Source organism: Pteronotus mesoamericanus, unplaced genomic scaffold (assembly GCF_021234165.1).
Source record: "Pteronotus mesoamericanus isolate MK-2021 breed Mesoamerican mustached bat unplaced genomic scaffold, CSHL_Meso_final contig_94, whole genome shotgun sequence".
NCBI lineage: Eukaryota > Metazoa > Chordata > Mammalia > Chiroptera > Mormoopidae > Pteronotus > Pteronotus mesoamericanus.
In genome coordinates, this window is record NW_026555285.1 from 9,594,012 (window position 1) to 9,622,001 (window position 27,990).

The window sequence follows — 27,990 nt, forward strand, 5'->3', positions numbered from 1 at the left end:
AAAGTATTTAGAAATAACACAGAGAAGCTTTTAAGATGTGTAGTCTTCATTCTGTCCAAAAATAATGTTCAAAAACCTCTTTCCAATTATTGATCATCACCTCGTTGTCTTAAATTTCTAGACTTTCCATTTTCAATTCTTCTCTTTTTGAAGACTGGGGCCACTCCATCTGCCATGACTCCAAGAGATGTGACTGTTTTTTCTTTAAAAACCACTTTGGGTTCCCCACCATTATCAGCTTCTAAAGTTGATACATAATCATTTTCGGTGCTTGGAAGTTCCAAATCTACCTCCTCGCTGGAACAAAAAATAAAAATAAAACCATTACTTGACAGAGTAAAACAAACTTCCACATAACTGGTGGGTCCACCAAAACCCCAAGATCATTTTCTAATGATAATAATAGTGAGAAGTTAGTCATTCTGAAGTAAGAAACTATTTTAAAAATACATTATTTAAGATACTAAGCACTTATTTAAGTAGACACATCAGGAAAAGTCCCATCTATTTTTTCTTTCTTTCTTTTTTTTTTTTAAAGACTTTAATTATTTATTCTTAGAGAAAGGGGAAGGGAGGGAGGAAGAGAGGGAGAGAACTATCCACATATGATTGAAATGTCGATCAGCTGAGGTGTGTATGAGAGGCAACAGACTGATGTTTCTCACATCAGTGTTTCTCTTTCTCCCTCCCTTTTTCCCTCTCTAAAAATAAATATATAAAATCTTAAAAAAAAAAAAAAAGCCAAAAAACAAGATGGTGGCCCTGGCTGGGTAGCTCTGTTGGTTAGAGCATCATCCTGATATGCCAAGGTTGTGCATTCAATACCCAGTCTGAGCACATGCAAGAAATGACCAATGAATGCATAAATAAATTGAACAAATCAATGATTCTCTCTCAAAAAAAAATTATATGTATACTGTCAGAATACATTTAAGACTGCTACAAAATAATACTGAATGTAAACTGTAATGGAATATTAATAAGATATACTAAAAAGAACCCAATTAAGATGGCAATTTATTACTCTAAATTTAAATGAACTGAATTTTCCAATCAAATCACAGAGTGACTGGTTGGATAAAAACATAAGAACCAAGTATGTTCCTTCCAAGAGACTCACATCACATTTACGGACATATATAAGGCTTAAAGTGAAAGAATAGAAAAGTATATTTCATGCAAGCAGAAACCAAAAGGAAGCAGGAGTAACTACAGACATAACAGACCAAGTCAAAAATGAAAATAAGAGACAAAGAAGGTCACTATACTATAATAATAAAGGGGTCATCAAGAAATAACAATTGTAAATACGTATGAACCCAACATCAGAACACCTAAACATATTAAGCAAATATTAACAGATCCAAAAGGAGAAATAGACAGCAATACAGTAATAAGGAGCTTCAATAAACCACTTTCAACACTGGACAGATCATCCAACAGAAGATCAAAGAAGCAGTGGACTTGGAACATACTACATATAAATGGACCTAATAAACATATACAAACCATTCTGTCCAATAGCAGGAGCAAACATTCTTCTCAAGCACACATGGAATATTCTTCAGGATGGATCACATAAGTCGTGAAGGATTCTCAGCAATTAAAGAAGACTGAAATCATACCAAGTATCCTTTTTTTTGACCAGAATGATATGAAACTAGAAATCAGTAACAGGAGTAAAGCTGAAAATTTCAATATATGTGGAAATTAACCCACTTCTGAATAATTAATGGGTTAAAGAGGAAAGCAAAAGGAAATCAAAACATTTTCAAAAAAATGAAAATGGAAACACAATATATCGAAACCTACAGAATGCTGCAAAAGTGGTTTTAAGGGGGGCGGTTAATAGGGATAAATGCCTACAGTAAAGAAAAAGAAAGATCTCAAACAAATAACTTAATTTTACATCTCAAGTAACTAGAAAAAGAACAACAAAGCCCCTATTTGCATAAGGAAGACTATAACAAACACTGGAGCAGAAATAAATGAAATAGAGATCAGAAGAATAATAGAAAAGATAAAGAAATCTATGAGCTGGTTTACTGAAAAGAAAAACAAAACTGACAAACCGTTAGCTAGACCAAGTAAAAAGAGAGAAGACTCAAATAAAATCAGAAATGAAAGAGGAGACATTATAACTGGTATCACAGAAACACAAAGGATAAAAATATCCTTTATGCCAACAATTATACACCAACAAATTGGATAATCTAGAAAAAATGGATGGATATAACCTACCAAAACTGAGTTATGATGCAACAGAAAATCTGAATATACCAATAACAACTAAGGGTATTGGACCAGTAATCAAAAAACCTCTCAACACCAAAAGCCCTGGACCAGACAGTTTCACCAGTGAATTCTACCAAATACTTAAAGAATTAACATCAATAACCCTTCAACTCTTCCAAAAAATTACAGAAAAGGGAACACTCCCAAATTCACTACAGCAGGCAAGCATTACCCTGGTATCAAGCCAGATAAGGAAAATACAAGAAAAGAAAACCATGGTAATATCCTTGATGTACACAGATGCAAAAATCCTCAATAAAATATTGGCAAACAGAATTCAAAGACACATTAAAAGGATCACACATTCTAACAAAATGGGATTTAATCCTGGGACACAAGGATGGTTCAACATTTGTGAATCATTTGTGATATACCACATTAGTAGAATGAAAGATGAAAATCATACAATCATCTCAGCTGTTGGAGAAAAAGTATTTGGTAAAATATATCCTTTTATAATAAAAGTCCTCAATGAATTTGGTGTAGAAGAAACATAACTCACTATCACAAAGCCATATATGACAAACCCACAGCCAACATCATACTCAATGGTGAAAGATACTTTTCTTTAAAACTCAACAAGGGTGCCCACTCTCACCACTCTTATTTAATATAGTACTGAATGAAAGTCCTAGCCAGAGCAATCAGGAAAGGAAAATAAAAGATTTAAATTGGAAATGAAGAAGTAAAATTATTTGTATACATGTATCTTATGTATAGAAAATCCTAAAGACTCCACCAAAAAACCTGTTAAACTAATCATGAATTCAGTAAAGTTGGAGAATACAAAATTAACATACAGAAATCAGTTGTTTTTATATGCTCTTAACAACAAAACATCTAAAAAGGAAATAAAGGTAACAATCTCATTCACAACAGCATCATCAACAATAAAATTGTTAGTGATGAATTTAAGCAAGGAGGTGAAAAGTCTGTATAAAACTGTAAGACACTGATGAAAGTAAATAAACATGTTCATGGATCAGACGAATTAAGATTGTTAAAATATCCGTGATACTCAAAGCCATCTGTAGACTCAATGCTATAGTAATCAAAATTCCAACAGCATATGTCACATAAACAAAAAAAATAATCCTACAATTTGTATGGAACCACAGAATACCCTCTATGGCTAAAGCAATCCTGAGAAAGAAAAATAAAGCCAGAGACATCACATATCCTGATTTCACACTGTATCACAAAGCTATAGTAATCAAAGTAGTATGGTAATGACATAGAAATAAATGCAAGACCAATGAAACAGAACTGAGTGCCCAGAAATAAGTCCTCACATACAGGGTTAATACTGACAAGGGAGCCAAGAATATTCAACAGGGAATGTATAGTCTCTTCAGTAACTGATGCTGGGAAAAGTGAATAAACACATGCAAAAAAATGAAAACAAGATCTTGAAAAGATAATCTGCATAGCCACATACATTGCATCATTATTCATAAAAGCCAAAACACGGAAACAACCTAAGTGTCCATCAATGGATAAATGCAGTATTACTCAGCCATGAAAAAGAAGTAAATTGCCATTTGTGACAACATGATGGACCTTGAGGCATTATGCTATGTGAAATAAGTTAGACAGAGGAAGACAAATTCTGTATGTTATCACTTACATGTAAAATCTGAAAAATCTAAACTCAAAGAAACAGAGTACACTGTTTCTCAGTACCAGGGACTGAGGTGTAGGGGAAATGGGGAGGGTAGCCAAATTTGTAATTTCAAGTTTTAAGATTAAAAAGTTCTAGGGATCTAATGTATAGCATGATGATTATAGTTAACAACATTATATCATATACTTCAATGCTGCTAAGAGACTAGATCTTCAATGTTCTCACTACACACACACATAATTATGTGACATGATGGAGGTGTTAGCTAACATTATGGTGGTAATCAGTTTGCAATATACGCATATAAGTGTATCAAACCAGCACACTGTATGCCCTTAATTTACACAATGTTTTATGTCAATTTTCTCAAAATGCTGGGACAAAAATTATAGGAAGGTTAATGTATCATAGCATGTTTTAATTTTAAAGTCTATAGAATAAAAATATTTTAGGAAAAAAATATAATTACTGAACTGACTAGTACTCAAGAGTAAGTAGCTGAAGCTATAATCCCCACCCCCTACTCTTTCTCCAAAAACAGCAGCTGCTGTACCTAACAGTTGAAATTTTAGGTGATCTAGAACCAAGTGCATATGTGGTCTTAAAATGTGTTAATTTGTCTTTTCTAATGTATCTCTCATAGTAAATTAGAAATTATTTAGGAACTATTACTATCCTATTTTACAAATGAAGAAATTGAGACTCAAAGACATAAGGTAACTTATCCAAAGTCTCAAAGATAGTAAGCAAGAGACTAAAAAAAATATATATAAAAACTACCTCCCTTCTAGAAATTCAGGACAAGATTTTACTAGTGATTTCTTTTCAACTTTCTAATCCTAGAGGAACTATTAACTATTCTAGAAAATTAAAAAATGGAAATTTATTTAATTCATTTTATTTAGCATAAGTGTAATATCAAAATTGGATAAAGATATAACACATTTTAAAAAGAAAAGCAAAACTAAATTACAGGCCACCGTTTCTCAATCTGTTCCCCACATCAAAAGTATAACTATTGAAATATACCAGACTCAAAAAGAATGAAGAGGCATTGAGGGAAATGCAGGACAGCCTGAAACATAAATAATATCCATATAAGAGGGATACCAGAAGGAGAAGAGGAGGAGGAAGGGATAGAGAACCTGTTTGAAAAAGTAATGATGGAAAACTTCCCTCATTGGAGGAGAGAAAAAGTCACACAAGTCCAGAAGCTCAGAGGGTCCCATTCAAGAGGAACCCAATAAGGCCCTTTCCAAGACACATCAGCATTAAAATGGCAAATATCAAAGACAGAGAATCCTAAAGGTAGTAAGGGAGAAACAGAGAGTAACATACAAGGGAGCACCAATAACGGCTAGCAGCTGACTTCTCAACAGAAACACTACAAGCCAGAAGGGAATGGCAAGAAATACTCCAAGTCATGAAAGGCAAAGGTCTGCAACCAAGACTACTCTACCCAGCAAGGCTCCCCATTAAAATGGAAGGTGAAATACGGTGTTTCCCAGACAAAAGAAAGCTAAAAGAATACGCTTCCACAAAACCAGTATTGCTAGACATGCTAACAGGACTGCTTTAAGAAGATGAAGAAAAAGAGTCTCTGAATACCCAGTTTCTTTCACAGTTACCAATACTTGATATTACCAATACTTTTAATACTTATTAATCTGATTGTGACCATGATGTGTTATTTTAATTGTTACTTTATTATTTGTTGAAACTAAACATGTTTCTGTGTATGTCTTGCCTATTTCTATTGTTTTTAAAAAGCTTTAAATGACCTTTTGGTATTCTTTATCCATGTTTTGATTAAATGTTTGTAGAACTTTTTCCCAAACAAACCATTAACTCTTTTTTAGGTATGTTGGAAATACTTTCCACCTAGCTGTCCTTTAACTTTTTCTATATGTTTATTACTCTATAGTCTTAAGCGTTTAATATAGCCATATTGTCCATATTTTACTTTATAGCTTCTGGGTTTGAATATTTTACTTCAGGGTAAGAAAAATACTATTTTGTATTTTCTCCTAAAACTCCTTAGATTTTACAAATTGATTTTTAACCCACCTGAATATTTTTTCCCTAATGTGTGAAATTGGGCTGTATATTTGTTTCAAGTAATAGTGGTCCATGCACCTTATTTGTTGAATAAGCCTTATTTTATCCATTGATTTGAAATATCAATTTAATCATATATTAGTGTTAGATATATACACTTGTTTCTAGAATGCTCATTTTATTTCACTGATCTACTTGATTATTTCTGTGCTGTCGTCATGTTTTAATTGCTGAGACTTTATAATGGATTTAAATTTTTTAATATTTTATAATGAATCTTGACATTTAAAAAAATAAATAAAATCAATATGCATTAAAAAAAGAGAAATATACCAAAGTCAATTTCTGATAATAGTCCTTGGAAAAAATCTAGAAATAAAGCACACCTCCTTACATGAATAAAAATAACATGATAGGCTTAAGATCTGTTGTAAGCCAATAGTCAGTATAATCCTCAATATAAATTTTAGACATTTCCACTGAAATGAGAAAACAAATGCCCACTGTCATCACTATAACATAACAATGAATTTGAAAATCTAACTAAAAAAAAAAAAGGAACATGAAATAAATAGGGAGTAAAATCACAAAATATTTGCAAACAAGTTTCTATGTGAAAAACCCAAGACTCAAAAAATGTCTTTCTTATAAGTAACAAAATAACTCAGCAGCACAAGTGGATACATAAAGTTTTTCATACTATAATTATTGGTTAAAGGAATAATAGGGAAAATAGATTATATTCACATTTTTAAAAATCAAAATATGTAGAAATTTATTCATGTACTTAATAAACACTAAGTACCTATTATGTGCTAGGCATTGTTTTTAGTTCTGGGGTTATAACAGTGAACCAATGAGTCTAAGTGGCTACCTAGCTTACATTCAAGAAAGGCAAATGTGACACACAGAAGAAGTTACAAAAACTGTATAATCGTACGAATGACTTTAGTAAAAAGAGATATATGTCTTTGGATAGAAGTATGGAATACTCAAAACATGCCAGTTTTTTGCTGAGAAGACCTAATGGAAGATGAACTTTCAGAAACTGCTAATGGAGTAAAAATTGGTATGCTCTTTTGGAAAGAAATCCAGCATTGTGTATCAACATTTTCAAAATGCTCCTAATCTTTAAACAGGTATTCTATTTCTAGAAATAGTCGGAAATGTGCAGAATAATATATCCATTTAATAATTAGAGTAAGTTACAAAAACAGAAAATGTAAAAATAACCTAAATGTCAATAGAAAGGGAAAAGTTGAGTACAATTAACATACATCTAAATGATTAAATACTATGTAGCAATTAAAAATAACATTTTAACAAAACAGGATATTAATAATATAATGTTAAATAAGGGAAAAGATAAAACCTGGAGAAAATACTTCAAAATGTTAGTATATTATCTGTGGTTAACTGAAAAAGTTATTCTTAAGCCTTTCTTCATTTTCAGAAATTTTCTATGTTATTTTTAGAGAAAAATACTTAAGAAATTAGGCTAATCTACTTATAAAGTCGACACAATCCATCATATATTAAACTGAATGGTTAAAATTTAACAAGGATGGCTTTATAATATAGTTATCACAAGAAAAAAAAAAACTCGAACTCTGAGAAATTTCCACTTTGAAGCACGCATAGGAGGTACTGATATACTAGGACCACCTTCCTACTGTAAGTCACTTAAATCACTTAGGGCTGAAGTAATGCACTCTATTATTTCTGCAACTTCAATATAGTCAATATGCTCATCATGGTGCCTGGCACTGTGTAGTATTAAATACTATTTCCTAATATTTCATTAAATGATATAAACAATTTTAACATTTCAAAATAGCGCTATTTTTTTTAAGTAACTTTTATTTTTCAATTATAGTTGACATACATTGTATTAGTTACAGGTATACAACCTAGTGATTAGACATTATGTAACTTAGAATCTCATACACCTGTTACCATTTATAGTTACAGTATTACTGACTATATTCCCTAGAGTCCCTATTACTATATTCCCTATTCACTTCACATCCCCCTGATTATTCTTAACTGCCAATCTGTACTTTTTAATCCCTTCACCTTTTTCACCCATCCTTGCAACCCCCTCTATTCTGGCAACTGTCAAAAGATTCTCTGTCTCTATGACTATTTCTATCCTGCTTGTTCATTTTTTAGATTCAATTGTTGATATGTAAGTACTGCCATTTTATTATTAATATTTTTGATCCTTTTTTTCCCTTTTTCTTAAAGAAGAGCCTTTAACATTTCATATAATACTGGTTTGGTGGTGATGGACTTTTAGCTTTTTCATGTCTGGGAAGATCTTTATCTGTCCTTTGATTCTAAAAGATAGCTTTGCTATCTTTTATCTTGGTTGTACGTCCTTGCTTTTCTTTTCAAATATTTCTTGCCTATCCCTTCTGGCCTCAGTTACTTTTAAGAAATCAGCTGGAAGTCTTATAGGAGCTCCCTTTTAGGTAAATTACTGCTTTTTTTTTTTGTTGCTGCTTTTAAGACTCTGCCTTTAACCTTTGGCATTTTAATTATGACGCACCTCTGGTATGGGCCTCTTGGTGCTCATCTTGCTTGGTATTCTCTGCACATCCTGGACTTCTAGGTCTTTGTCCTTCACCAAGTTAAGGAAGTTTTCCATCATGTTTTCACATACATTTTCAATTCCTTATTCTTTCTCCTTCCAGCACCCTCATGATGTGAATGTTAGTATGCCCAAAACTGTCCCACAGGCTCTTTATACTACCCTCATTTTTTGGATTCCTTTTTGTTTTTGCTGTTATGATTGGGTGATTTCTGCCTCCTTATCTTCAAAATCTGCTTCATCTACTCCACTGTTGTTCCCTGTAATAAATTCATTTTGATGAATATATTCATTTCTGACTGGTTCTTTATGTTTCCTAGTTTCATTTTTATGTTTCCTCTTTGTTGAAGTTCTAAGTTCATCTACTCTTCCCCTAAGTTTACTGAGTATCTTTATAACCAGTGTTTTAAACTCTGCATCTAGATTTTTTGTCTCCATTTTTCCCCCCAGCTTTCTGGAGTTTTGTTCTCTTCTTTCATTTGGGACATGTTTCTTTGTCTCATTTTGGCTGTCTCTGTGTTTGCTTCTATATATCAGGTAGAGCTGCTATGTCTCCTGGGTTTGGTAGAGTGGCCTTATACAGTTATGTGTCCTGAGGGATCCAGTGGCACAGCCTCCCCATTCACCTGAGCTGGGCACTCCGAGTACACCAACCCTACACCACTGTGTGGGCTGTGTATACACCCCTGTTGTAGTTAATCTTGACTGCTGTTGGCATGTCAACAGAAGGGATTTACTCCTAGGCTAATCAACTGCAAGGACTAGCTGTAACCATGGTGGAGGATCAGCTGTGCAGGGACCCACCTGACAGGGTGGGACTCAGTGGGGCTCCAGGGCCCATTCAGTCTGCCTCTTGAGTAGGTCACATGTGGAGGTGGTTGGGTAGTACTTTGACATCTGATGCTGTGCACCAACTGCACTGGCTCTGGGGCCTCCAGAAAGGTGCAGGCCAAAGTCAGCTATGGCCGGTGCTCTGCCCAGGGTCACGTGGCATGAGCTACAAAGTGATCTGAAGGTGACTACTACTTGTGCTTGGTTTGGAGGTACCCAACTGAGGCCAAACTGCAAACCAAGCCCGGCTGTTGCTAGTGCTGGGCGAGGGGTCATGCAGCGAGAGAAGTATGGGGCAAGCTGAGGCCAGATTCCACTTGAGAAATTTTAGGAAAATATTAAGTATGAGCCAAGACATGTCATTCATATGGAAAAGCCACTGGAAACAGCTTGGGTTGGCCTGCAGGTTGGGTGGGGCAGGGTCTCAGGGAATCACCAGAGCAGGACAAAGAGTGACAGACATGTTAATGGAGACCTAGTGCCCGCCTGCTGGATCTGTAGTGGGAGGGCTCAGAAAAGTGACAGTGGCCTCTGCCAGCACTTCCCTCTGGGAGAAAGTTTCCCCTCCAGCTCTCACCTGATGCCTTTTGAGCTGCTGTCCCAGTGCTGGAGCTCAGAGTGAGTCTGAGTAAGTCTGTGTGCCTGGGACTCCAGAAGCCCTCTTTTCACTCAGCCACAATCTCCGCTGGTTTTTACAGCCAGAAGTTATGGTGCTCTCTCCTTGGCACTGGAACCCAGGGCAGGGGCAGCTAGTGTGGGGGTGAAATTGCTGGATCCTCAGGGGGGGGACCTCCACAGCCAAGATATCCACCCTGATTTTTATCTACCACATGTGGTGTAGGATCAGGCTGTTCTATGTCTCTAGTTCCTGTCCAGTCTTGATGTGGCTTCTTCATAGACTTAGTTGTAATACTTACGTTCAGCTAGATTTCAGGCAGTTTTGAATAATGGTGTTCTGCAGTTTAGTTGTAATTCTGATGGGGTTGTGGAGGACCCGAGTACATTTACCTATGCCGCCATCATGACTGAAACCCACAACAGTAATATTTTAATAGCAGTTCCAAGCTAATTATGGTGTGTTATTCCTAGAGAATCAATTCCAATTACAGCAGTATATAAAGCTGTTCAAATCTTGCATTATCTGTCTTGTGAAAAAATTTTAATAATAAATAATTTTTTGATAAATAAAAATATTGACAGAGCCCTGACCAGGTGGCTTAATTATTTGGAGAGTTGTCCTGTACACCAAAAGGTGGCAGCTTCAATCCCCAGTCAGGGCACGTACCTATGTTGCGGTCTGATCCCCGATCAGGGTGCATATGGGAGGCAATTGATTGATGTTTTTCTCTCTTGCCCTCTCTCCCTTCCTCTCTCTCTAAAAGTCAATAAAACGTATCCATGGGCTTGGGTGAGGATTAAAAAAAAAGTACCAAGAGAGAAGTCATCTTATGTTACCATTTCAAAGCATTAATGCTTTGGAAAATAACTGTTTAACTAATGGTAACATCTCACCATGCCACCATGGTCTTTTTTAATCCCCATTTGTGGATTTATTTTTATTGATTTTAGAGAGAGAGGAAGTGGGGAAGAGAGAGGAGGAAAAAAAACATCGATCAGTTGCCTCCAGTGCATACCCTAACTGGGGATTGAACCCACAACCTAGGGATGTACCCTAATCAGGGATCAAACCTGCAACCTTTTGGTGTATTGGATGATCCTCAAACTAAATGAGCTACCTGTCCAAGGTACCAAGATGTTTTTTAATTGATAAAACTGTTGATTTTTGAAACAGGCTTAAACTCTGGTTAAACTTTGCCATAAGCCATTTTCAAGACAGCAACAGAGCTTTTTTCTTACTTTTTGATATATACAGCATTTATTGAATATGAATTCTGATAGAATGATGATGGTGTGAGAATGCTCATATATGCATATGTGTGTGGTTGATAGAAATACCATGTTGTGATGTAAATGGATACAATCACTAGCTTACTTTTTAAAATAGCCATTAACTCACACTTTAAATATTAGAAAAAATAAAACTACTCTAGAAATAAAAAAATGACCTACATTTTTAATGAGCACTTTATCCTTCAAAAAGTAGCCTCTGTAATTTATTGAAGTAATGGAATATAAAATACTTGTAATAATGGTAGAATTACATTTCAGATACTTACTGAGACTCAACTTCTTGTTTAATTTCTTGCCATTCTCCATATGGGTTTGGTTTTTTATGTGCTTTGGATTTTTCTTCATTTGATCCTGATGACTTCTGCTCTTGGATTTTTTCTTTCTGTTTTTCTGGTTCAGTTCCTTCACCACTATTTTTATTTTTTTCCTAAAATGTCAAAGCCAAGAATTAATGCACCACCAGGACACAAAATTTCTTCAAGTCTTGTTATTGATTTATAAATAATAATAAACTCAATAGTTGAAATCTGCACATAACACAACAAATGTACATAAAAAAATTCAATGCTTGATTAGGTTTTTCATTACATCTGTAACGTTAACACACCATGGCCAAGGCTGATTTTAAAATAATACATAATCTTATTAATGTTCTACATTTAAAGACATACACTACCCTTTTTTACTCCCTTTTTTGCTTTCTGTCCTTACACATCCAACATCGATTCTCTTTTATACTGTGCTCCTATTGAACTTAATGTCATGGCATTGGACCTTTCTATACCTATTATTTAAAGAAGTCCATCAAACTAATAGTCTTAACTGAAATCTGTCTTTATATTGAGTATGTTACCATTAACTTTAGTGTCTGATACAACTGGTAGCTATGTAAAATTAGAAGACACATTCTGGAGGTATAAGCAGCTCCCACAGGAGTTCCTGAGTAGGGGTGGTGCTTTTACGGCTGCCCTTCATCTGGGATAACAAAACTCTGTGGTCCAGTTTAGCAAGTGGACTCCGCACTGGATTTCAGCCTCTGTGCAACTGCACAACTGTGGGTGGCAGTCCTGGGATAGTTATGTTTGCAATTCTTTGAGTGGATATTAACTTATTCCCTCATGCTACTAGTATCATAGCACTAGGTGCCAGCAACCACTTTCTCTTAGCAATCTTGACTGCTTCCAGGCCATGGTTTTTAATAATTTTTTTTTTTTTTTACTAAGGTCATACTTTATACTTCAATCCTTTTCTTCTGAGGCTTCTAATACCCCCTTCTATACAGTTCTCTTCCATTCCTCCTTCTATGATCTAATGATGTCTGACCATTACTCAATTTTCACTGATGACTGTGGCAACTCTGGCATCATGTTCTATTTAAACTCTTGTCTTCCTAGAGCTTAAGAATTTCCTAGCCTCAGTTTTGCAAGCTTCAGAACCAATGACTTTGGTCTTCACTATACAGACATACTTCAGAGATATTGTGGGTTCAGGTGCATACCACTGCAACACAGTGAATCCTGTAATCTTTTTGCTAGTGGAAGTCTTGCTTTCACGTTTTGTGAAACAAAGTATCTGTGAAATGCGGTAAAACTAGGTATGTCTGTATTTAGCCACCTAAATGGTGTATATGATAGTAAGTACTTTGTCCTTGTTTATCTGTATTTTGCAATGTTTTGTTTGACTACTATTTGTCTCAGGTTGAATGCTGTTACCTAAACTTGACTATAAACGTTGTGAGATGGCTACCACTGTAAGATCTTTGCTGTTGCTCCTCTACGAACAGGGTACATCCCTCACCCTAAGTTCTACCAAGATTTATGGGGTAGGTTGAGAAATTTCAGGCAATGACAAGATCCTAGCTGTGGCCTCAAAGAATCCTTTCCCCAGCATCCTTGGTATTCCTTCACCTCTCAGGCCAGCACTCTCAACCATGGCTCAATGCTGTGTGTCTTGTCTGCTTCGGCACCTGTGATCCAGAGTGTTCCTAAAAAGGTCACAAAAGCAGGACCAGTAATATGATATAAATCTGTGTTTACTTTTCCACTATGGCTGGGTGCTCAGCACCACCTGTCAATCCTCTTACTTGGTTCATTTCTTCTCCCAGCTCAGTAACTATTTCAATCCATTAATGTAAAGCTTGCCAAAGCTCCTCACTCTTAGCAAACAATCTTGATTTCTATATAAGTAAATGGATACTAAATGGCATGACTCTTTCAATTTCTTCCCTGATACCAACTCATCCGTAGTTATATCTTCTTATAGAAAATGAAAATCTTACCTTCTTACAGAAGATGAATCTATGCCTTATTCAAGACCAATCCATCCACCAACCCTTGCTGGTATTCCCTTTCTACCTTTGGGGTTCCTCTGAACAAAAACATCACCACCACAAAGCTCTCATGATTAAGAGTCAATATGTAACCAACCCCCTATCATCTAATTTCTACTTTCATTTCATATCCAAACCATATATACCACATAATGAGCTACTTTTCATCCCCCTGTAATCTGAGTTCTACCATCCAAAACTGGTGAAACTACTAGAAGGGGATTAAGGACTTCATTACTGCAAATTAAATGAACATTTTCTTTTTCTGGCTTAAGTATTCCTTGATGCTCTCAATTCTTTTCACTTCTGTGATATTAAATTTTTCTGCTTCTCTTAAAACCTTTCTGATCATTCTTTTCTCATTCAACTTTGTGGGCTCCTCTTTCTCTGCCTGTCACTTAAATGTTTAATGTTCTCCAAAGTCACTTTCCTAGATTACTGCACCCATTTTGAGATTTAAATTACTGCCATTATGTTGATGATAGTCAAATAGCATTTGTAGCCTAGACATTCAGACTTGCACGTTCAGAAAGCCTTCTTACTGTTACAAAGGCATCTCAAGCTTAGGTCTAAAAAATTTACTGTCTTACTAGCAAATAGATAACAATAAATGGTATCACTATTTACCCAATTGCCAAAATATAGGTCTTGGTTTTATGTCTATCTTCTACCAGAAAACTGAAGAAAGTCTATAGAGTTTTTTATAAAGCAATAAACTTTTTTTAAAAAAGGTTTTATTTATTTATTTTTGAGAGAGGGGAAGGAAGAAAGAGAGGAATAGATACATCAGTGTGTGGCTGCGTCTCACGCGCCCCTGACTGGGAACCCGGCCTGAAACCCAGGCATGTGCCCTGACTGGGAATCAAACCGGCAACCTTTTGTTTTGCAGGCTGGCACTCAATCCACTGAGCCACACCCGCCCGGGCTAGTGATAAACGTGTCAAGAATAAATCCAGAACCTACCTTAAACTTTATTTTTAGCTTTGGTGTTTCTGTAGGGACCTCTATCTTTTCTGTTTCCTGTTCCACATCAGAATCTATATGTGAATCTGATGATTTGGATTCTTCTAGGGTGTCAAGTGACGTTTCATTGACTTTACTTGAAAGCAGATCGCCAGAGTGTGGAATGAAATCATCAGGTTTTTCCCATCTGGATTCTACTCAACACATTTTAATAGTCATGTTATTGGGTTATCAACTTAATTCAGAAGTAATTCCCAACATAATGCTGCCTGTCACTTATATCATTAAATGACAATACTGCATATATTTCAAACCATCACTTGATCAAGAAAATAGTAAGAGCTTTTGTAAGCTCTTGTAGCTCTCAGAAGTTTATTACAAACAATCCTGATTCACTGGATGTTTCAACTATAGCCCCAATGGAAAGAACTAGCCAATACTTTATAAGGACTACCACAATTTGACATCAATTTCAGAAAATGTATTTTTTTCTGAAGCATACATCAGATTTCCTAGAATTTTTTACCACAAAGTTTTCCTGGAATCTTTACAAAGTGAAATCATACCATAAAAATCTAAATGAATGTTATTTGTCATTTTATAGTAGGGGGGAAAAACACGATTGAACTCTACTGCCACCCAGTGTTTTACTGGGCTTTCAGTAAAATGAGAGATTTCTAATTACCTTGCAGTTATTCTCTCTTTTTAGTTTAATAAAAGGGAAAGGGGTCCTAAAATATACTGTCTAATTGGGACAGTTTTAAGAGCATAAGGGGCTCTATTAATGATGACACCGATCCAGACAAAAACTGAAACTGTTGAGGACAAATCAATATATTTAGTCTCTTATTAATATAGGGTGCCTTCAAGCACTATTGAAAAAACATAACTTTTCTTTGTTGCTATTTCACGTAAGTAACAAAAGAACTTCCAGGAAATAAATAGGTCCTGTCTTAGGAACTTTACAGACACTTGATTCTCATGACCCCAGAGAATACATTATTGTCTCTATTTTAATTGAGCAATTATCGGCTCAATGAACTGCCCACAATAATATAGTTTATAGGGAAAGATGCTGTGCCTCTAGCTTAGATCTAACTTTAGAACTACACTATATATTACTTAATCTCTCTTAAGATTCGGTCCCTCAACTTTTTTTTAACTGCAGATTGATTTTATTTTTTTAAACGCCAAATCCATCATAAAATATTAAAAAATTTAAATCCATTATAAAGTCTCAGCAATTAAAACATGACACCAGCACAGAAATAATCAAGTAGATCAATGAATAAAATGAGCACTCTAGAAACAAATGTATGTATCTAACAATGTAATATATGATTAAACTGATATTTCAAATCATGGGTAAAATAAGGCTTATTCAACAAATAAGGTGCATGGATCACTATTACTTGAAATGAAACAAATATACAGCCCAATTTCACACATTAGGGAAAAAATATTCAGGTGGGTTAAAAATCAATTTGTAAAATCTAAGGAGTTTTAGGAGAAAATACAAAATAGTATTTTTCTTACCCTGAAGTAAAATATTCAAACCCAGAAGCTATAAAGTAAAATATGGACAATATGGCTATATTAAACACTTAAGACTACAGAGTAATAAACATATAGAAAAAGTTAAAGGACAGCTAGTGGAAAGTATTTCCAACACACCTAAAGAAGGGTTAATGATTTGTTTGTTTCTTTTTTGGGAAAAAGTTCTACAAACATTTAATCAAAACATGGATAAAGAATACCAAAAGGTCATTTAAAGCTTTTTAAAAACAATAGAAATAGGCAAGACATACACAGAAACACGTTTAGTTTCAACAAATAATAAAGTAACAATTAAAATAACACATCATGGTCACAATCAGAATAAGTATTAAAAATATTGGTAATATTAAGTATTGGTGACAGTGAAAGGAACTGGGTATTCAGAGACTCTTTTTCTTCATCTTCTTAAAGGAGTCCCTTTAGCATATCTTGCAATGATGCTTTGGTGGAGGTGTATTTTTTTAGCCTTCTTTTGTCTGGGAAACACCGTATTTCGCCTTCCATTTTAATGGGGAGCCTTGCTGGGTAAAGCAGTTTTGGTTGAGGCCTTTGCCTTTCATAACTTGGAGTATTTCTTGCCATTCCCTTCTGGCTTGTAGTGTTTCTGTTAAGAAGTCAGCTGCTAGCCGTTATTGGTGCTCCCTTGTAATGTTACTACCTCTTTCTCCCTTGCTGCCTTTAGGATTCTGTTTGTCTTTGATATTTGCCATTTTAATGATGATGTGTCTTGGAGTGGGCCTCATTGGGTTCCTCTTGAATGGGACCCTCTCTGCCTCCTGGCCTTGTGTGACTTTTTCTCTCCTCCAATTAGGGAAGTTTTCCGTCATTAGTTACTCAAACAGGTTTTCTATCCCTTACTCCTCTTCTCCTTCTGGTATCCCTGTTATCTGGATATTACTACGTTTCAGGCTGTCCTGCATTTCCCTAAATGTCTCTTCCTCCTCTTTTTTCATTTTATCATTTTATCATTTTCTTGCTCCTCCTGGGAATTTTTTTCTACCTTGTCCTCCAGTTTGCTGGTTCAATCCTCTGCTTCATCTAGCCTGCTTTTGATTCCTTCTCCTGTGTTCTTCAATTCAGAAACTGTATTCTTCATTTCCTTTCGCCTCTTATTGGTAATTTCTATGTCCTTTTTCACGCTGATATAGTTTGCAGTAAGTTCCGTGTAGTTTCCCTGTAGTGTTTTGTAATTCTGAGCTCACTGAGCTCATCAACCTTTCTTAGAACCACTGTTTTGAACTCGGTATCTGACAGTTTACTTGCCTCTATTTCATTTAGTTCTTTTTCTGGGGATTCCTACTTCCCTTCAATTGGGGGGCATTTGCCTTCCCATAATTTTTGACACTCTTCTTTTTTGCTTCTGCTTCTTAAGTTGATCTGTCTTGACTTCCTGACTTTGTGGTGTGAACTTCTATGATAGGAGACCACTGTTTTTTCTTTCTGGATCTGCCTCTGATGATGTCAGCTGTTGACCCCGTCTGACCTTAGGCAGTCGTCTGAGACTTCTAGGAATCTACTGTCTGTGGTTGTCTCCTTCAGTTGTTAATCTATTCACTCTGCACTCAGCAGTCAGGCTTTGACATCTCAGGGCGGGGCAGGGTTCCTCCTGGGAGCAGGGTACTGTGTCCTCTCATACTGCTGCTGCTCTGGGGAGTGGTCTGCCTGAGCAATATGGCTGCTACCGTATGGGGAAGGAGTTAGCACCGGGATCCAGCTGACTACTCTCAGTTCTCTCCCCAAAGCCTACATCCCCAGTTTCTCCTCAGGTGGCTCCAGCCCAGTCTGTCCCCACCTTTGTCTGAGACCATGGTAAGTGGCTGCAGATAAAAATTTATGCATTGGCCCTTTTAAAGGCTCTTTGCATCTCTAGCTGCCCGTCTCTGGCAGAGAGCAACCCTGTCGCTTTTCACAGCTCGTTGTTATCTGTGTACTTTTTGGGCTCTGCTGCTGCAGGCTGGAGATCACCATTATGGTTTAGACCCCGCTCTTCTCAGGGGGATACAATTCGCCATGTCAATATCCCTCTGGTGCTGCCGCCTGTGGGTGCCCCGCCCACCCTCTCCAGTCTCTACTGCACTCCTTACCGCTTAGGTTGTGCTAAAGCTGATTCTTCTGTCTATCTGAGGTTATAAGGCTCCTCTCTCACTATTGTTCAGTTTGTTCCAGGTGATTTTTCCCCAATTTAGTTGTAATTCCAGATTGGTCGTGGGAGGAGGTCAGGGTGACTTCCATTCACTTCTTCGTCATTGTGATTTCTTTCCTGGTACTTCAACTTAGCTGAGATGGAACCACTGCTATCATTGGGAAGGCTAGGTATCTACTTCAGAGTTTAAAAGGACCTTTCCTCCTAGAAGATTTTATGCTATGCAGAGGACTTAGCAAAACAAAAATCTGTCCAAGTTACATCAATATTATAGCTATTTCAGTGAGTTTAACTGCAGTGGAAATCAAGTATCATTAGTTGAAATCAAACTTTATGAAATTATATTAGAAATCTAATTGGAAAGACAGGTAATTAGGCAATAATAATCAATCATATTTTATAAAAACGTACATAATTGAAACATTATTAAACTGGTAAAAGTGAAAATTTGACAATCTCAGCCACTGCTAAAATAGTATCAGTTTTGGTTTTTAAAAAAGAAAAGGCAAGTTGAACTAGGTAATCTCTAAGGTACTTTCCAAGGTAATGATTACATTTCTAAAATAATCATGATAAAAGTCATGATCAATGACTCAATTTTGAAAATTTGTGAATGCATGTCCTGGCTGGTGTGGCTCAGTTGGTTGGAGCATTGTCCCATGTACCACTAGGCTGCAGGTTCGTTCCCTGGTTGGCAACCAATAGATGTTTCTCTTCTTTTCTCTCTCTCTAAAAGTAATGCAAAAATGTCCTCAGGTGAGGATTTAAAAAAAAAGAAGTGAATGGAGTATGAACTGAGAATTACAATGCACAGCACAGTATACTATATATAGAAGTCCTTTTTCCTTTTCCATTGTATTAATGTTTTTAAATTACAAAAAAATACATACTTGCTGTAAAAATAAGTTTATCACTGTATGTACCAAAAATCTCTAGTTCAGGTGATTCATAAGAAAGTCAGTAAGAAGTTGCAGGTGCAATTTCAGATAGTTAAGATAACCAAGAGTAATACTTACCTCCTGTTTCTGTATTATAATAATAGGTAAAACCATCTTCACTTAAACCTTCTACCCAAACAGCCTTCACTGATGTCTAAAGAAAGGGGAAAAAACCACATAAACTGAAAACAATGTGGTTATATATTAGATAAGTAAGGCAGAATTAACCACCCTTTCCTTTCCTCTTGAAACCTGCAAATAGGGGTTGTGGTACCAATCACTGCCAGAAAGCTTGGTTTGTGTTAATTATAAGCCAACTTTCAGGAAGAGACTGTCTCACCACTGAAAGCTAGGAACAATTTCTCACAGATGGACAGGGGGTATATAAATGGCAACTAATAATATCTGTCCTGCAAAAAGTTATGGATAGACATCACTTTTAACCTCTACCCAGTCTTCTAACAAAAAGATTATAGGAAGAGGAAGAGAGAAACAAAGAGGTTGTGGGGGAGCCTGTTTGAAAGTAAATTTGCTGAGCCCTCCCTGACTGATGTGTGTGTGGTTCAGTGGGTTGGGCGTCCTCCCACAAATCGAAAGGTCACTGGTTAGATTCCCCTTGAGGGCACATGCCTGCATTGCAGACCAGGACCCTGGCTGGGGGTGTGCAAGATGCAACCAATCAATGTTTCTTTTTACACACTTATGTTTCTCTCTCTTTTTCCCTCCGTTCCCCTCCTTCTAAAATAAATAAATAAAATCTTTCTTTAAAAAAGTAAATTTGCTTAACAAAACTCTACAAAAACCCCAGAAGCCAATCACTTAGGAGAATAAAGCAAAGACACTATCGATGTACTTCACTTACCTTTTTTAAGTTTCCTTGAAATCCTTCGGGTTTCTCCCATTGAGAAGCTTAAAGCAAAATATGTGGCACTTAGAAAATCTTTTTTGCTTTAAAAAAGTTTCAAAAATTTCAACTTGGCAAAATTTTATAATCTATTCAATATGTACAAAACACTAAGTTCTGAGTGACTATTTACTATTTCTATGTAGTTCAAAACTCATTGTGACTCTTAAGATCTTAATAATTACAATAATACTTACAGCCCAAGGTTTGCTTCATGATTAACTCTGGTCTCATTTCCTGCTTTCCTGACCATTCCTAACTTCTTTTTCCTGGCTTTTCTTTTATCCATTCCTTTAATTTATGTACTAGGTACCCATGTTACTTTTTGCTCTCTTCTCTCTCTTTGCGATCTCATATACTCCTAAAAGTTAACATATTATCTACGCCCCTAGCTTCAATTTATCTTCCTAACTCCCAACTCTAATCATCAATTAGCTACTGAAAACTGCCACATGAATGTTCTATAGGTATTTCAATATAACCAAAAGTGAATTAATTACTGTCTTACTTAAACTTCCTGTTTCCATGTTTCATCTCTCAGTAAAGAGCACCATGATTTTCCAAGCCCTCCACAATATGGCGCCAATCTATTTTTCCAGCCTCTTTCTTCTGCCATGACATTGTCAAAGAAACTGATGCTTTACATCCACTAGATGAGTCTATCTATCAAAAGGTTGTTGACATTCCTGACATCTTCATTTTAACTTATCAGCTCATAAGTAATTTCTGTGATAATCTCTCAGATCCATATAATCACAATTTCTCACTAATAATAATCTTAATTACATCTCTATTATATTATAGCTCTTCAAAATTTCTCTTTGTATCATGTGTTGTTTATTTTTTGATACTAAGTTTTATGTTTCTAGAGAGTATATGTTTAACAAATTCATTTATTTATGCCAGAATTTATATGGAATAAAAATCCCAAATATTTAGTTTTAAAGGAAAATAAAAAGGTGTTTTTGATAGTCTAAGAAATTCCATGATGTATTTTATCAGATATGGACATCCAAAACATTAGTGCGGGGAGGGCTACTTTACTAGGTCAATCAAGACAGCGACACAAAAAAGAAATCAGTTTCTGGTTCCCAGTCTGCTTCTGGATAGAAAATCTCTTCCACATAGTATTTTATTTTAAGGACCCCTGAAATTTGTGAAGTAGATCTGAAATAACTTAATTCCATGTAAAAATGCTTTATTTACATGTAGTTCATTGTTTTAGAAGATTTTATTGAGAAAATATAAAGTTTCAGTTTATTTGTAAGGAACCCCCTATTAAAGGCTTTAACTAACTATAGTACTGAGAAGGTACCCATGAGAAGGGTAATTTTTTAAAGGAAATACTTTTTTTTAACCATTGTGGCAAAATGTAGTTATAAGTCTTTCACTGCTTAAATATTCTAATATTAATATAAAATCTAAAGACAAAAGAAACCATCAATTCTCTATAATTCTATGCCTACATGACTTACCTCCTGTGATAAGATCATAATAGTAATGGTAACCCTCAGAGGTTATGCCTTCTACCCATCTGCCCTTTGAAGACTCTTTTTTCCTTTTCTTCTTTTCTTTCTGCTGATTTGATGCAGAGGTGGGTGGGACAGTGCTGGTTTCTGGTGATATGCTTGGCTCTGATATTTCTAGAGGAAAGATGAGAGAAGGGTGAAGTAGACAATATAACGCCCTCCCCACCCCAGGACAAAATGTTAATAATGTTATCCCAATAAAAAACCTGGTGAGATTCTTTTGGGAACTTGACACATCATTATAAAGTTCATGTGGAAAATTAAACATGCACCAACACCCAGGAGAATTACAAAGAAGTAGTAAATGGGAAATCTAGTACTACCAGGTATTAAAACTTATTCTAAAGCTATGGTAAAAAAGACCAACAGTGTAAAACTGATCCAGGAACAGGCAAACATAGGACTGAAACAGAACAGTACAGAAATAGATCCAACGGCAGATTGCTGGTGTTTCTTATTAGAGGGAAAGAGAGATCATTTAATAAATGATATTGGACTAACTGGCTAATTATTTGGGAAAAAGTTAAAGTATTTCAGATCCACTTCACAAATTGCAGGGGTTCTTAAAATACTTTTTGGAAGAGATTTTTCTATCTAAAAGCAGACTGGGAACCAGAAACTGGTTTCTTTTTTTGTATAGCTATGTTGACTGACTTGGTACCTCCAATGTTTTAACACCAATATAAATTTCAGATCAAAGATATTGACAAAAAGAACACAAAGTAATACAATGTTAAATCTGACTACATAAAAATTCAAATATTCTGTATGATAAAAATAAAAACAAAAATACACAGAGAAAAAAAACAAATGACAAATATTTATAAAAAATATGGCAGAGGATTAATGTTCCTAACGAAAATCCCTTCCAAATCCAATCCTGTAATAGAAAAATGGGCAAAAAAGTACAAAGGTAATTCAGAAAATTAACATTACCTTCATTAATACTCAAAGATGTACAAATAAATATAATTTTTTTGCACTAGATTAATATGTACTGAAAAGAATAACCAAATCCAGTGTTAGTATAACTAATCTATGGGTGTGAAAAAATAGGTAATTTTTGTATCTTTACTTTTTCCTAAAGGAATGGCCAGTTATTCCCAAAATCAGTTAATACAGTATTCTAGCGAAAGTGCAAACCTTGGAAACATTACTGAACAAAGCTTGGTATTAACTATCAATGTATAAAATATATTCGGACTTTGATTCAGCAATCTCACTTCTAGAAAGCAAACTTACAGGGATGTGAAAACACGCATATAAAACGATGTTCACTCAAGCATTCTAACGATGAAAAACTCTAAGCAACCTGAATGTTAATCTGGACGAAATTAGTAAAATAAATGTTGGCATATTTATGGCACTTTATACCCTTTATTAAACACCTTCTACAAGAGGTCATTTTCAGGTAAGAAAAAAAATGACAACAGCCAACACAAGAGCCATCTGGTGTAAATAAATCAAAATTATACCTATTGCCCTGGCAGGGTGGTTTAGTTGGTTGGAGCATCATCCCATATACCAAAGGGTTGCAGGTTCGACTCCTGGTTGGGGCACATGCAGGAAGCAAAAGATCGATGTTTCTTTCTCACACCAATGTTTCTTTTTCTCTCTTTCCCTTCCTCTTGCTCTAAAATCAATATAAACATATCCTCAGGTAAGGGTTAAAATTTTTTTTTTTTATTTTATACCTATTTATTTTGTCAGATTAGCAAAAAATACATTTTTGGGTGTGCTGCAGAATTTTAGTAATTAGGTTATGTATCCCGTGACATGAAAAAGGTGAAAATCACTGGCATAGAGTAATGAATACAGTCAAAAACATTGTACTACAATTCAGTAATGTGATAAATATCACTATAGTGGCGATGGTATTACACTGTATAAGTGTATCAAAGTAACAGACTGTATACCTTAAATTTACACTATGTTTACATCAAATATATTCAATTAAAAAATCAAAAAGGAAAAAAATCATCTGTCTTCTAGCAATAGTCAAACTGTCCACAAAAGGCCAATTCACTGTTATTCAACCACATAAACAAACATGATTCAGATTTCACCATATAGATAAACTGAACTATATAGTTATAATGCAATTTTTTAAAAAAATATTTTATTTATTTTTAGAGAATGTGGAAGGCAGGGAGAAAGGGAGAGAAACTTTGATGTGAGAGAGAAACTTTGATTGGTTGCCTCTCATACTCACCCTGACCGGGGACCAAACCTGCAACCAGATATGTACCCTGAGAATAATCAAACCAGCAGTGACCTTTTGCTTTGCAGGACGGCACCCAACTGAGTCACACCGGTCAGGGCACACCACCTATGATTTAATGAATAGATTCTTTTAGCCAAATAATTAGAATACCTAAAAGACTCAAATGTCTCTGAAATGAACCACTGACCTAAGATAGAACTAGGATTAAGTAACTACCAAGGTCATTTAGTTGTTGTGAATGGGATGTTAAAATATGAAGCTTTAAAAGCAAAACCAAAGTGCATGAGCAAACTCCCACAGTCTAAACAGGGCTATGATGCATAGGAAAAGCACTACGAATATATCCTGATTGTATAACCTCTTTATGGAAACAATAAAAGCTAACTTAGCATGACCTCTGATGTTACTTTTAAAACATGTTGACTGGTTTTTTACCTGACTCTAAGCCAAGCCTTTTCAAATCCTCTTGGTATGCTTTCAGGGCAGCTGCCTCCATTGCAGCAAACTCCTTTGATGCCTTTTCTTCTTCCTTTGCCTTATCCAGGCTTTTCTGTTTAATCTACGTAAGACATATAAAAGTGAAAGCTAGATAAACGGCTGATATTTACATAGAAAAACTGCCAAAGAAAGAAACTAAATTACCTCACTGATCCTCTTTGCCACATTTTCCTTATGATTCTTTCCCCTTTCATGAAATTCAACACTCTTGAAAATGAAGAAAAGAGAAAATACAAAGGAAAACTGCATAAACATCATAAAACTACATAAACATCATAATGTTCACAGTAAAGTAACAGTAAATTTGAGAATGGAACATAAAATTAAAATAAATGACTGGTACAAAAGATAAAAATTTTAATGCAAATCGGCCCTGTTTATCAAACAATGCTACAGAACTGGACTACATTATTTATTATTATGCCCTCTGACTAGGTCTCCTTCAGTGTTTAAAATAAACTACGATGACCATATTAATGGAAGAAAATACAAGGTACACTTCATGACTAATCTAGTGAACATGATTGTAATGAGGACTCAAATGAGAAGACGCCAAAAGGGGAGTGGAAAAACATCTTAACTTTAAGAAACACCTCTCAACATAAAATGTCAAAACTTGTAGGTGTATAGAATTTATACTTCTCTATTTGACACATTATGTAAGAGAAAATAAACTATAATCTTTAGAGTAGTTTTCCACCAAATTGGGAGAAAAGTAGACATTAAAAAATTCATCCTAAAAATAGTAAACTAATACTTTTATACAATGTGGTAATGGTACAAAACATAAACTCTTATGCAGGGCAATTTGGAACCATCCATCCAAATTAGACTGCTGAAATATAGAACAAAAAAGCTCCCTAAAAATTAATGTGAATAGAGTTCTAGGATATACTGTTTAATTAAAAAACCCCAAAAACCAAAAAAAACAAACCCATGGTGCAGAATAGTTTGCACGTCATGCTACCCTTCATTTATGCTGGAGTAAGAACCTATGCCTATATGCATATAGAAACAATAGAATGATAGACAAGAAAATTAGAAAAAATTATTTTCAGGAAAAAGTAGTAACCCATGAAGAATGACAGTAACTTGGATGAATGGGGACAGAGGTGGATGAGTAAATTTTATTACCTATTTAAAACCACCAGAAATGCTCCCTGTGGTTATATGCAATAACAATTATCTGGTAAACTTTGCAAAAACAAGTTTTGTCAAATCTTACACAATGTATTAGCTGAGCAATTCTAAAGTACCACTGTGAATTCCTCTTTAAAAGTGTGACTTTTAAAGGCAAATGTTCATCCTTTATTTTTCATATATTAATTTTTCTAAAATTGATTATACCTCACAAAGACTACTGCTGGCCCATTCAAAAATACATTAATTTTGTTTCTAATTAATGGTTAAATTGGTGTGTATTAGCAATTCAAGAAGATGAAGAACGACTATCCTAGAGGATTATATACCTTACCTAACTCATAATATTCATTGAACTTCTTGGGTACCTTTAATTAAGGGAGATTATCAGTGATTTGTGTAGGTTTTAAAATTTGTGGCATTTACTTGTAGAGACGGCCTACGTCAAAAAAGATAGTCAAGAACTTCAGCAACTATTCAAAAAGACCAAAAACAAAACAAAACCCAAAATAAAATGATCCCCAAACTCTTTGTAAACAATAGTAAATAAACATCTACTAAATACAACACTGTCACAGAGAGGGCTATTCTTTTTGTACGTCCAACTCTAGCAAGTAAAAAGGATATGTATATGTAACATATTTTAAAAAAACCCTACTGTATAGGTACTATGTATATGCACAGGAGGGGTAAAAACAAACATACAAATAAACAAAACCAAAGCAATGGTGCCGCTTTCTATGTCTTAAAAGCTGAAACTAGACTAAAAGCTATAGTAATACAATTTACTTAAAAGAGCTGCTATTTTCATATTCCATAACAGAAGTCATAATGTTCTTTCAAATTGAAGCATTTATAGACATAAAGCTCTGCATCAAATATATTTAATTATCTCTAGAGCAAAAACCTTACAAGAAAAACTACAATATTTCTTTTTTATATATTAAGGGCTTTTCCCCTGTATGTTCTAGTGTTACAAACAACACCATCAGAACCAGGTATTTCACAGACATGGATGAGATTACCCTGTGTTCATTTTCTGAATTTGACTGAAGGACTATAGTAAAATAATTGGACTTAATACATATATAATCAAATTTAGGCTCATGAAAAGGAAGGAGGACACAGGCTTCCTACAAGGAATGAGAATAGAAATGTTTCAATGTTTTGAAAAATCTAAAGCAACATATATGAAAATGGTTTGTAGACTCTTAGGTTTAGGTCAAAAAGGAACACTTCACATAAATACATTTTAGAATCTCTAATAATGGAATTATCATACAGGCCTATTGTCCGCTATCCAGCACTTGCAGTAATCACAGAATTTCTTTGGTTGTGACTTCCAGTAGTCTGCCCTGAAAAAGGGAAAAAGAAGTCTCAGCTTACTTATAATTTAAAAAGTTAAAATTCTGCATGCTTTACATCTTCTTCGAGTTCGAAATATAAGTCTCTGCCACCTGACTGAAGCAGGGAAGTGAAATTGTTGTCAGTCGAGTAGGAAAGTCTGCACCGGATTTAAAACTCCCTTAGATAAACAGCTTTAAAAGTTTTTCCCCTCATTTGTTAATGTCATCAGTGTGAAGAAATGAGGAACATCTTAGAGAAGGTTTATCTTTTCCATTCCTTTCTGGCATTTTGAGAGGTTGTTGTAATGGAGGCCTGAAGAAACTCATCAGATTACTTCTACCAAAAGAACAAACAAAGCACAAGATTAGTCTGGTGGGAGGCTGTGGTTCCTCAGAGGCCATCAGTTAATAAAATTTGTTCTGGAGCCTGAGGGCAAGAGAGAGTTGGAAAAGCCAAGGGACCTTTCAGTTGGCAAGACAAGGGGGGGGGGGGGGGATCATGAACCGGGGCTCGCCACCTCTAGTAGGCGGAGAGAGTCAGCGGTGGACACAGCCCAACCCCTAAAGTTGCACAATACTTCAAGTTCCAAGCACTGTAGAAACCAAAAGGCTTCTAGCGACCACCGACTGTATAGGTGGAGGGAGCACCCCGTAGCTTCCCGGGCGTCCATCCAACTTCGCCGGGAAACAAACCTCCCCCCCGAGAGCCCATCCTCTGTTTCCCCGAGACGCTCCGCGAGGTAGCATATCCACCCCACCCAGACAACCGGCCCTACCGGCCCAGACCCGGTCCCGAGCGAGTTAAGGGCGCATCCGTCACGCCTCCAGCCAGAGGGCGGGGGCGGGGGCGAGGGCGAGAAGGGGGCTGGTGGTGGAGGAACGGAGACGGCGGAAAAAGGGCCGCCCAGAAAAACAACGCATCCTTGTTTAGAGCCCGAGACCCAACTCACATGACTGGACCAGCCGCTCCACGCGTCACCCCCGGGTCCGGCTCAAGATAGCGTTCCCCACGCAGGGAACGAAGCAGCCCGGCCAGGAGCAAGGCCCACCCCAGTTTCCGAGCTCCAACACCTCCCTCCTACCCCCGGACCAGTGTTCCACGGTTCC

At 35.8% G+C, this 27,990-nt stretch overlaps 1 protein-coding gene across 1 annotated transcript; it reads right to left on the bottom strand.

Moving 5' to 3' along the window:
- WBP4 (WW domain binding protein 4) lies at positions 1-27,957 on the bottom strand. Its single transcript, XM_054586395.1, has 10 exons — positions 27,834-27,957; positions 26,820-26,892; positions 24,542-24,604; positions 24,335-24,458; positions 21,622-21,789; positions 20,105-20,151; positions 19,321-19,396; positions 14,605-14,798; positions 11,579-11,739; positions 1-297 (listed from the first exon to the last, which is right to left on the bottom strand). Coding segments are annotated over exons 1-10 (1,119 nt in total). The 5' UTR covers positions 27,836-27,957; the 3' UTR covers positions 1-86.
- Between the last annotated feature and the right edge of the window lie 33 nt (positions 27,958-27,990).

Bases quoted from the DNA above. Each gene is read 5' to 3' on its own strand.
- WBP4 (XM_054586395.1), bottom strand. The intron at 24,605-26,819 runs GTATGATAATTC...TTCATTTTCAAG, and splicing joins GGATAGCGGACAATAGGCCT to AGTGTTGAATTTCATGAAAG. The intron at 11,740-14,604 runs GTAGGTTCTGGA...TTGACATTTTAG, and splicing joins AGCTAAAAATAAAGTTTAAG to GAAAAAAATAAAAATAGTGG.